Source organism: Dendrobates tinctorius, unplaced genomic scaffold (genome assembly GCF_039654945.1).
Source record: "Dendrobates tinctorius isolate UK_male_01 unplaced genomic scaffold, ASM3965494v1 ptg000075l, whole genome shotgun sequence".
Taxonomy (NCBI): Eukaryota; Metazoa; Chordata; class Amphibia; order Anura; family Dendrobatidae; genus Dendrobates; species Dendrobates tinctorius.
The window spans coordinates 42,456,620-42,468,696 of record NW_027361743.1 but is presented as its reverse complement, the minus strand read 5'-3'; the positions used below and the strand labels follow the sequence as shown (position 1 = coordinate 42,468,696).

General features: G+C 38.7%; 1 protein-coding gene across 6 annotated transcripts in view; it reads right to left on the bottom strand.

Annotated features, from left to right (window-relative positions):
* Positions 1 to 12,077, bottom strand: part of NBEA (neurobeachin) — a 915,436-nt gene that overhangs the window by 457,279 nt on the left and 446,080 nt on the right. For all 6 annotated transcript variants that reach the window (XM_073583206.1, XM_073583210.1, XM_073583208.1 and 3 more), the window contains one exon: positions 9,643 to 9,770. In XM_073583206.1, the coding sequence (XP_073439307.1) occupies positions 9,643 to 9,770 (128 nt within the window). The remainder of the gene's footprint in view (positions 1 to 9,642; positions 9,771 to 12,077) is intronic.

Below are 12,077 nucleotides of genomic sequence, written 5' to 3'. Positions count from 1 at the left end.
GCAAGCATGGTGTATGTAAATGTCCATCTAAATCATTGAAAAGGATTATTTAATAAGGAAGATTTAGGTAATCCGCATGGATGGCTGGTGCAGAACAACCGCCACGGACATTCAGTTACGGAGCTCATGTGGTTATATATAAATGTTTAAACACAATCCAAATATTTACAAATGTTTAGAATACGGAAATATTCTGAAAATTCTTTCGGGGCACTTGCTGCCAGCTCAGTCTCGTGATTCCGGACTGATCTGTTAGTAGGCACAGATGACATCACTGGGGCAACTAAGGAAAACAGATATATTCCAAAATCTAATAACACGCATTCCTCCTAAATCTACGTTATAGACTAGGATGTTATTGAATTCATTTCAACAGAACAGGTACAATACAAGAATATACCTTGGGGGTTGATATTGAAGGTAAAACAGACTTTAGCCAAAAACTAAAATTTTGTTAAAAATTAAAAAAAAAAAGCAGAATAGAAAAGAAAACCCGACAGCCCCCACATGAATTCATGTTGTCTGCTACTTATAACATATAGAGAGGCTTAGAGGCAGAGGGCGCCCCATGATAGTGAAACTGGGACTTGGCCTTTGGTTTATATATTTGTTATCTAAATAAATGAAAAAATGGATTAAATCACTAAAAGTTCATACAATAAAGAAAAAGGATTCTCGATCATACAAGTCCTAAATAAATGCTAGTGTTTGCATGCCTCAAAGCGAAAAACAGAGACCTACAACCCGTGGACTCTACTTACCAAGTTAAAACACAAAAAAGTGACCAAGAGAGAATGTATATGAGTATTTACATTTGTAGAAAAAAATACAGCTATATGGGCTTCAGTACTTTTCAAAATGTAACTGAAAAGACTTATCAAAATATTTTAAATTTCTAATTTACATTGTTCTATTTTTTCTCTCAAAAACATTTTAAATTTATTTTTTTTTATAATTTCACTTTTTGTGTAATATTATTATAATTTAAACAGAGACGAATTCACCAGCGACCACAGATTGTGGAATTCAGAGCGGTGTTTTAAGCGATTGGTGGGGATCTCAGGACCCGGATCCCCACCGATCAGCTACACTATGCAGCGCCTCTATTACATAAAAACTTTTATAAAATTATATTTCTAATGTAAATCAAATCACTGTATTTCTATATGTATTTTAGTGTTTGTTGTGAAATTTTATTCTCATTGGACAATGATCGTAATAAATTCTACACTGGCATCCTGCTTAGAAGAGACAGATTGGGGCAACTCTAAAGCTTTTCTTTACTACAAATTACTTTTTCTTTTAGAAATTCCAATTTTTGTTTATTTTGATTGCTATTGTAAAACTGTGGCTTCCACTGGTAATAAGAATTTCCTGTCTCACTACATACAAAAGGTATATAAATCGCATATAACCTTTTAATTCCACTGGGCCCTGCCATATAATTTTCGGAAGGTTCCCCTCTGGCGTTGAAAAAGTTAAAAGAAGAGTGGGGGGCATGTTTCCTATGAAATAAGAGCAAGGTTTTGATGTGTTTCACTTTTTATTGCTCCAATATGTGAAGGAGTCTAGCAGGATACCACAGTCAGTCCGTCTGGTCTTTATCAAGGTTTGTCTACATTTTACTCCCAATGATTTCCCCATTGCACCAACCAGAAGTCTTGCTCGCAAATGGAATCAATTGGGAAGCCAGCGCAGAAAGTTAAATTATAATGCTTTGTTTGCTTGGATTAATTTAGAAAAAGAAACTTTAAAATTGGTCTAATTTGTGGAGACTGCACTTGCCTTCATGATTCCAGTGCAGGAAAAAAAAAAGAAATAAAAAGTTTAGCATCTGTGTATAAAACAATTATTTCATATCAATATTCTGCTAAAAGGAGGGATAAAAAGTCAAAGAAAAAAAACATTTTATACTGTCACATACATGTGGTTCTAAGATAAAACGAAACTAAATAGATTATAGATTTGGATAATGTTTACAAACTAAAATAACAAAACACAGAAAACCAAGTGTTGCTGCTACATTCCAATTACGTTTTTAGTGTAAAGAAAAATAATAAAACAAAAAATGTATCTTTGAAATTTTTTTATTTTTTTTTACCATGGAGATCACCAGGCTGATATGGTATTCTACTAAAGGCAAGACAGAATAAACAGTGGAAAAATATTTTATATTAGGAGGTTCTCTTGATATTGTAAGGATGCAGATATTATTTTAGGTGAACTATTACTTATGACATATGTGAAGAATATGAAGGATATAATTTTCTGCCAATCTACTAGCATATCCGGTCCAAGACTATAGGCCTCCTTCAAAATGTGAAGTTGAGACAGGAGACCTGGCTTAGCAAGTAGTCCAGCTTCAAGTGAAAAAAAATGGTTGGTCTCCAAGCATAAAACACTGCCAAGCTGACATTACGTATCCCCAGGGGTGCGGAACGTCACGTTGGTGAAAATGGGGAGACTGTCCTGGGTAATACACCCCCCATCATATTAGTGATGTCAGGCGGGGCTGTGAAGTGCAGTTCTTCGCAGCATATAATTCATTTTTTTGGTACACAAGCATCCCAAAGATGAGCCAAATTTATTACTACTAGTCAATTTCTTAATATTGTAGGAGCATCTTACAGCAGCATGCTTTTTGTTTAATACTTGCATATGAAGAGCCAGATTTTATAAATTCCCTTAGTTATAACAAAAATGAAATCATTCTGTAAAAGACAATTCACACAGACATTTGCTGCACAAATAGAGGGAAGCCGATGAGGAAAATGTTTCATTGCTCTATGAATTTATATCAGGAACACTGTACATTCTACAAAGGTAAAACACAAAATGTTTGTTACTATGTTTTAATTTATTGTGCTGTTGCATTTCAAAAATTTTCTTAATATGGCACACAATCTACTATACTATCTCCTGCTATACTTACAAGTAACAGAGTTATAAAAAGGAGAAAAATAGGAGTCCAAAAAAGCTTTGGGAAATAACATTTTATTTGGGACAGTTAAAAAACATAACCAATATAAGATAAGTGTGAATCAAAGATTGATCCCTGATCACATAGTGGTGTCGGAGTGTGACGTGAACCAAATTTCCTGTATGTAAATAGCATATGCATAGGCATTACATATAAAAATACAAGTTATTCTACAAACCCCATCCCTAGTCGATAAATTGAATATATATAAATCTCATTATCTAAATAATGTAAGTGGGATGGTTGTTTAGAAACAGATGCAATTATGTTTCACAAATACAGTGGGGATATAAGTATTTGATCCACTGCCGATTTTGCAAGTTCTCCGACCTACAAAGAAAGAGGTCTGTAATTTTTATCGTAGGTACACCTCAACTGAGACAGAATCTAACAAGAAAATCCAGAAAATCAAATTGCATGATTTTTACATAATTAATTTGCATTTTATTGCATGAAAAAAGTATTTGATACAATAAATAAACATAGCTTAATATTTGGTAGAGAAACTGTTGTTTGCAATTAGAGGTTAGACGTTTCCTGTAGCTCTTGACCAAGTTTGCATACACTGCAGCAGGGATTTTGGCCCACTCCTTCATACAGATCTTCTCCAAATCTTTCAAGTTTCAGGGCTGTCAATGGGCAACACTGAGTTTCAGCTCCTTCCAAAGATTTTTTTTATTGGGTTCAAGACTGGAGACTGGCTAGGCCACTCCAGGGCCTTGAAATGCTTCTTATAGAGACACTCCTTAGTTGCCCTGGCTAGGTGTTTTGGGTCACTGTCAGGCTGGAACACCCAGCCACAACCCATCTTCAATGCTCTTACTGAGGGAAGGAGTTTGTTGGCCAAAATCTAATGTTGCTTGACCCCATCCATCTTCCCTTCAATACGGTGCAGTCCTGTCCTCTTTGCATTAAAGCAGGCCCAAAGTATGATGCTTCCCCCACCATGCTTAATGGTTGGGATGGTGCTCTTGGGGTTGTACTCATACTCCTTCATCCAAACAAGGTGAGTGGAGTTGATACCAAAAAGTTCTATATTGGTCTTACTAACCACATGACCTTTTCCCATGCACCTCTGGATCACCCAGATGGTCAATGGTTAACTTCAAATGGGCATGGACATGTGCTGGTGTGAGCAGGGGGATCTTGCATGCCCTGCTGGTTTTTAATCCATGATGGCATAGTGTGTTACTAATGGTAATGTTTGAGACTGTGGTCCCAGGTCTCTTCAGGTCATTGACCAGGTCCTCCTGTGTAGTTCTGGGCTGATTCCTGACCTTTCTCAGAATCATCCTTACCTCATGAGGAGAGATCATGCAAAGAGCCCCAGACCAAGGAAGATTGGCAGTCATTTTGTATTTCTTCCATTTTCTAAAAATTGCTCCAACAGTTGTTAACTTCTCACCAAGCTGCTTGCCTTTTGTCCTGTAGCCCATCCCAGCCATGTGCAGATCTAAAATTTTGGCCCCAATGTCCTTAGACAGCTCTTTTGACTTGGCCATGGTGGAGAGGTTGGAGTGTGATTGATTGTGTGGTGTGTGGACAGGTGTTTTTTTGTACATGAAACAAGTTCAAACAGGTGCAATTAATACAGGTAATGAGTGCAGAGTAGGAGGGCTTCTTAAAGAAAAAGTAAGAGGTCTGAGAGACAGAATTCTTGCTGGTTGGTAGGTGATCAAATACTTATTTCATGAAGTAAAATGCAATTTAATTATTTCAAAATTATACAATGTGATTTTCTAGTTTTTATTTTTACATTCTGTCTCTCACAATTGAAGTGTACCTACGATAAAAAATACAGAACTTTGTAAGTGGGAAAACTTGCAAAATCGACAGTGGATCAAATACTTATTTTCTCCACTGTATGATCATAAAATAAGGAACTACCATTATCAATTAAGGTGGTCACGATCCAGGTTGGATTGCGACAGATTTAGCACATATAACCTTTTCTTTCCTTTAAGCCTTTGGCTTAAGGTTAGTTTTGCCCAGGTGGCCGCTGGGGTTATTACACTGTAGTTGCTTTAGTTCTGGCTTTGCCCCCCAGCGGCTGCTGGGGTTATTACACGTAAATTACCAAGCAGGTGTGATTACCCTGGGTCCTACCTATAAAGGAGTGTCAGGTGTTCTCAATCACTTTTGGTGATATTGTTCATTCCCAACCAACCTTGGTGGTGAAAGGAGCTATTGAGAGGAGTTCCTTGCAGCTCAGCCAGAGTTTTGGAGTAGCAGCTATTCAGGTGGAAGCTGTATCCGGGTGCCGTACTCTGTTGCTGGGAGCAATAGCAGCAGAGCAAAGCTAAGTTGTGTGTTTTCCCTGTTTTGTTGTATTTTGCTTGTGTGTATTAGTACAGTGGTGGGATTAGTATCTGCACCATCCAGTTCACTAGTAAGGGATAGGTGCAGGGCGAGCAAGGGATTAAGGTGTCCAGCTTGGCGACAGGTGAGGAACATGTATAGGGATCCTTAGGAGTGTTTAGGGACACTGCCTCAGGGGAATGCGCGTCCCCGTTCCCTATTGCAGGACCCACCATTGTAACTGTTTCCCCGGTGTTCCCCTTGTGTGTCCTGGTGTTAGTGCTGTCCTGCGGGTTGCGACACAGAGGACAAGTCACTCCGTGACAAAGGTAAAGTAACAACAGTAATAATGATATACAATAATTCCAATTACTTGATCAATGTTATGGCTAAGACAACCTGAAAAACATAACTGACCCCAATAAAATATTGTAATTTTCTAAAGCTTTTTTCTCCTGTGTATATTTCAAAAGGACTTTTTATGCTAATGTATATGGCTTAATATGTAAATATGAAACTATTTAGGAAGTAACAGAGTTGGAGGCTTCAGTTTTGTAACGTTATATTTTATCATTTCATCCCTGCACTCCCCCAATTCAGTGAACTTCAACCTGTTATAAAATTACAGTACACACCAGGTGATAGCGCTGGGAGTTGTAATTTTGCAGAAAAAATAAATTCTGTCTTTAATGTATTTTTTCATTGAAATATATTAGTTCTGTGTCCTAAATTATTATTTATTTATTTTTTTTTTTAAGTCTTACATCGTCTGCAAGTTGTACAAAATGACCATTCATCCTAAACTGAAACCTCTACTTATATATACCATATAAAACTGTGCAGTAGGGACTACTAAGCTGGTACTTTTTGCCCAAATTAGTAATGGAGGTCATTGACCTCTACAACACAGGAAGGCTACCTCTGTCAATGGTGCACTCATCAAATAAGTACTATCTAAGTGAGGAAAAGAAATGCACATATATACATACACATAAATATATTATATAAATAATATATATATATACACAAACACTTCTATACAGTGATGTGAAAAAGTGTTTTCCCCCTTCCTGATTTCCTTTTCTTTTGCATGTTTGTCATACAAATATTTTAGATCTCAATTTCAATATTAGACAAAGATAACACCAGTAAACACAAAATGCAGTTTATAAATGAAGGTCTTTATTATTAAGGAAAAAAGAAATCCAAAACGACAGGGCCCTGTGTGAAAAGTGATTGCCCCTAAAAATAACTGGTTGGGCCACCCTTAGCAGCAACAAATGCAAACAAGCATCTGCGACAACTGGCAATTAGTCTTTTACAACGCTCTGGAGGAATTTTGGGTCACTCATCATTGCAAAATTGTTGGAATTCAGCCACACTGGAGGGTTTCCGAGCATGAACTGACTTTTTAAGGTCAAGTAACAGCATTTCAATCAGATTAAGGTCAGGACTTTGAATAGGCCACGCCGTCATCTTAATTTTGTTTTCCTTAAGCCATTCAGAGGTGGACTTGCGGGTGCGTTTAGTATCATTGTACTGCTGCATAACCCAACTGCGCTTCAGTTAGAGGTCACGAACAGATAGCCAGGCATTCTCCTTCAGGATTTTTTAGTAAACAGCAGAATTCATGGTTCCATTTACCACAGCAAGTCGTCCTGAAGCAGCAAAACAGCCCCAGTCAATGACACTAAAACCACATTTTACTGTTGGTATGATGTAACTTTTCTGAAATGCGGTTAATCCAACGCCAGATGGAATGGGACATACACCTTCCAAAAAATTCAACTTTTGTCTAGTCAGTTCAAAGATTATTCTCCCAAAAATCTTGGTCATCATCAACATATTTCCTGGTAAAACTGAAACAAGCCTTTATGTTTATTGCTCAGTAGTGGTTTTCTTCTTGGAACTCTGCCATGCAGGCCATTTTTGCCTAGTTTCTTTCTCATGGTGGAGTCATGGACACTGACCATAGCTGAGACAAGTGAGGCCTGCAGTTCTTTGGTTGTTGCTGTAGGATCTTTTGTGACCTCTTGGACGAGTTGTCGCTGTGCTCTTGCGGTATTTTTCATCGGCCAGCCACTCATGGGAAGGTTCACTACTGTCTCATTTTTTCACCATTTGTGGATAATGTCTCTCAGTGTGGGTCACTGGAGTTCCATAGCTTGAGAAATGGCTTTAAAACCTTTTCCAGACAGATACATGGTTCTTTGTTTCTCATTTGTTTCAGAATTTCTTTGGATTGCGACATGATGTCCAGCTTTTGAGAACCTTTTGGTCCACTTCACTTAGTCAGGCAGGTCCTATTTAAGTGATTTCTTGATTTAGAACAGGTATGGCAGTAATCAGGCCAGGGTGTGGCAAGAGAACTTGAACTCCGCTTCCCAAAGATGTGATAAACCACAGTTAACTTATGTTTTAAATGGGAGGGTGAAATCATTTTCACACAGGGTCCTGTAGGTTTGTATTTTTTCCCTTAATAATAAAAAAAAACTGCATTTTATGCCTACTTGTGTTACCTTTGTCTAAAATTTAAATTTGTTTGGTGATCTGAAACATTCAAGTGTGACAAACATGCAAATAAAGAATAGGAAATCAGGAAGGGGGAAAACACTTTCACAACTGTATATAATCACATACATATAGATACACATGTACATATAGATATACACACACACACATATATATATATATACACACAAATAAATGTGTATATCTCTGTATGTGTGTATATATACATATATATTATATATACACACACACTCACCACATATATACACACACACCACATATATATATATATATATATATATATATATATATATATATATATACACACACACGTGTATATTGCATGTACAAATACATGGTCTATTAATATATTTAAGCTGAAGTTCAGCTAATGTGACAACATTCCTGATTGTCATACCAAGCTGTCAATTAAAACGTCTTGTATTTAGCTAAAATGAAAAGCAGACATCCTGACCCACTGACAAATTACATGAAGAATAAGTGTTTTATGTTGCAATATATCTTCCTTTCCAGACATAATAAGATAGGAGCTTAGGGAAGCGACTGGTATTCGCAATAAAAAAATAATGACACTTCTTCATAAATCACAGGTTACTGCTTATTCCGACAGAAGATTTCCTCACTTCTAAAAGTTAACTTCAACTTACAGAAATATTGAATTTCACAGAAAATAAGAACAGAATGCCCGATGACTCTTGGCAAAAAATTGTTTACATTAATGGACAGTATGGCCACAATTCTAAAGCTGAAAACATCGGTCTGTCTATTACGGCCACTGAGAATCTCCACCTATATATGGCTGCAGGTATATACACCTACATTGCTACAATCCATTTGTGCAGTAGTGATGAGAGAGCATGATTGGATAAGATGTAAGCCGAGCATGCTCGTGTGCTAATAAACAGGCAATCCCTGCATGTGCTGCGGCTGTCGAACAGCCACGGGAAAACGAACACATTATTTGAGCACATCGGCGATACTTTATTAGCACCCGAGCATGCTTCGATAAACACCTTATCCGAGCACGTTTGCTCATCACTACTAAAATTTAGGTTGTCTAGCACACAGGAAATTGACTAGGTTACTAAATAGATACAATTGCAGCAAATATCCTATTTTAGTATTTTTAAGCTTGACTGCAATGTTTTCTGCTCACTGATAGATCTAAAAATGGTAAGGAATCAAAATGCAAGTTATACAGTATAAGATTTATATATTTTATTATATACATTTTCATTAGAATTAGATTAATGCAAAAATAAAACTTAAAAGACACATTAAAAAGGATGTATAGGATAAAAACAAAAAACTCAAAACCCCCCACCTGCACATACATCATATTCGCTTTAATATAGCCAAGCTGCGATACCAAACATAATCCATAAAGTGGTACTCGTACGCTAAGTTTGGATGAAATAGGAGGCTATCGCAAGTCCTGTTCACATCGCATTCAGAGCATATACTTGTTCAGGGCTTCTTGATGACCTGCAGTACTTAAGACCAGCCACTAAGAGCAGTGATATCCTGGCTCTGGACACTGTTTGCTTCTGAGCTTCTGATAATTGGCAGGTCTTCAGGGGGTCAAAAACCCACCATCCCCAATCAGATATTGATGACCTATTATAAGACTATGACTATCCTGTACACTTGCTCGTCTGCCACTGAACCCACAATAAAAAAAAAAAAAAAAAAACATTACTCTTTGAATATGTACACCTGTGAAAAATGTGCTGCAAATCTGAAGCAAATCCTGAAGGTGTGCACAAAGCCATTAGCTCTTAAAATGCTAAAAATGAAAACATGTAAGGGGCTAAATATCAGTGAATTCATACCTTCTATTAACAGCTCCTGTCCATGACTTCCCAGCAATGTCCGGGAGAGGAACGGGGCAAAATCAACAAAGATCTCACGTAGAAGAGGAGCCACCTTTTCCAGTGCTCTCTCTAATTTGGCAGTGATACTGTGAGGAAGGAAGAATGAAATAATGCAAATTATATTTTCAGATAGACACATACATGAACACATCTAAACACACATTCACATACTGACATTATGTTATAATATGTAAATACAGACATACACCTATACATGTACAGTTATACATATATATTCATCCAAATATATTTTATATAACATTTATGCATACAGATTATATTTATATATATATATATATATATATATATATATATATATATATATATATATACACACACACACTGCTAAAAAAAAAATTAAGGGAACACTTGAACAACAGAATATAACTGAATATAAGTGAATCATACTTCTGTGAAATCAAACTGTCCACTTAGGAAGCAACACTGATTGACACTCAATTTCACATGCTTTTGTGCAAATGGAACAGAAAACAGATGGAAATTATTAGCACTTATCAAGACACTTTCAATAAAGGAGTGGTTCTGCAGGTGGGGATCACAGACCGCATCTCAGTACCAATGCTTTCTAGCTGATGTTTGGTCACTTTTGAATGCTGGTTGTGCTTTCACACTCGTGGTAGCATGAGATGGACTGTACAACCCACACAGGTGGCTCAGGTAGTGCAGCTCATCCAGGAATGCGATGCCAGAATCGCGCATGCCGCTATCCGGTGCCATTTTACTGAAGACACATTTGCAGTGTGCCTTCAGCAATATGGCGCCGGACAGCGCGGTATTAGCATACGCGTACTCCGGCGCCACACTCCTCCCTCCACACACCTCCCCCGGCAGAATGTGACAGCGCTGGATCACAGGTAAGAAAGGTGAATATAAATGTTTGTTTGGTTTTTTTTTGTATGTGTGCAGTTTAATAGGGGTGAGAGGACCATACATATCAGGATAGGGGGTGAGAGGTACCATTGCTTACCAGGATAGGGGGTGAGGGGACCATGCATATCAGGATTGGGGGGTGATAAAACCATGCATATCAGGAAAGGGGGGTGAGAGGTAGCATGCATACCAGGATAGGGGGTGAGGGGACCATGCATATCAGGATTGAGGGGTGAGAGGACCATTCATATCAGGAAAGGGGGGTGAGAGGACCATGCATATCAGGAATGGGAGGTGAGAGGACCATGCATATCAGGATATGGGGTGAGGGGACCATGCATTCCAGGATTGGGGGGGTTCGGGGACCATGCATATCAGGATTGGGGGGGGAAGAGGACCATGCATACCAGGATAGGGGGATTCGGGGACCATGCATATCAGGATTGGGGGTGAGAGGACCATGCATACCAGGATAGGGGGGTGAGAGGACCATGCATACCAGGATAGGGGGGTGAGAGGACCATGCATACCAGGATAGGGGGGGGTGAGAGGACCATGCATGCATTCAAATCCCGCGCGGCACCGCTCATTGGCTGAGCCGCCCGCCAGCGGATGTTCATTTCACCGCACTCCCGATGCAATAGCATTGGGCCTATTTCTAGTGTGTATATATATATATATATATATATATTTTTTTTTTTGTGTGTGTGTGTGTGTATGTATGTCTTGGTAGATTTGCAGTGGTATGTATGATACTCCTTCCATTTCAATATGATCGCTTGCACAGTGCTCCTAAGGCCACTTTCACACTTCAGGCTTTCGGTATCTGGCATGGGGCAGCGAAAAACCGTATTGCCGGATCCGGCCGCATACGCAGACACCGGATCCTTCTTTCTGCTGGATATATTCCTGGCAGAGAAGGTTTCCGGGCATGCGCAGTGCGAAAAACCGGTCCGGCGTTGGGAAAAAACGTTGCATGCAACGTTTTTTCCAGACGCCGGACCGGCTATTTTCTCCGGATCCGGAAAAAAACGGACGCGCCGCATTGCCTTCCGGCGCAATGCGGCAGCAATGAAACAGCACGGGGAAAAAAACGGATCTGGTCGTAACAGGCGCCGGATCCGGCAGTCCAGTTTTTCGCTGCACCATGCCGGATACCGAAAGCCTGAAGTGTGAAAGCGGCCTTAGGACGTTTAAAGTTTTGGAAATAATTTTGTATCCAAATCCGGCTTTAAACTTCTCCACAACAGTATCACGGACCTGCCTGTTGTGTTCATTGGTTTTCATGATGCTCTCTGTGCTTCAAACAGAACCCTGAGACTATCATAGAGCAGGTGGATTTATAAAAAGACTTGATTACACACAGGTGGATTATAGTTATCATCATTAGTCATTTAGGACAACATTGGATCATTCAGAGATCCAAAATGAACTTCTGGAGTGAGTTTGCTGCACTGAAAGTAAAGGGGCCGAATAATATTGCACGCCCCACTTTTCAGTTT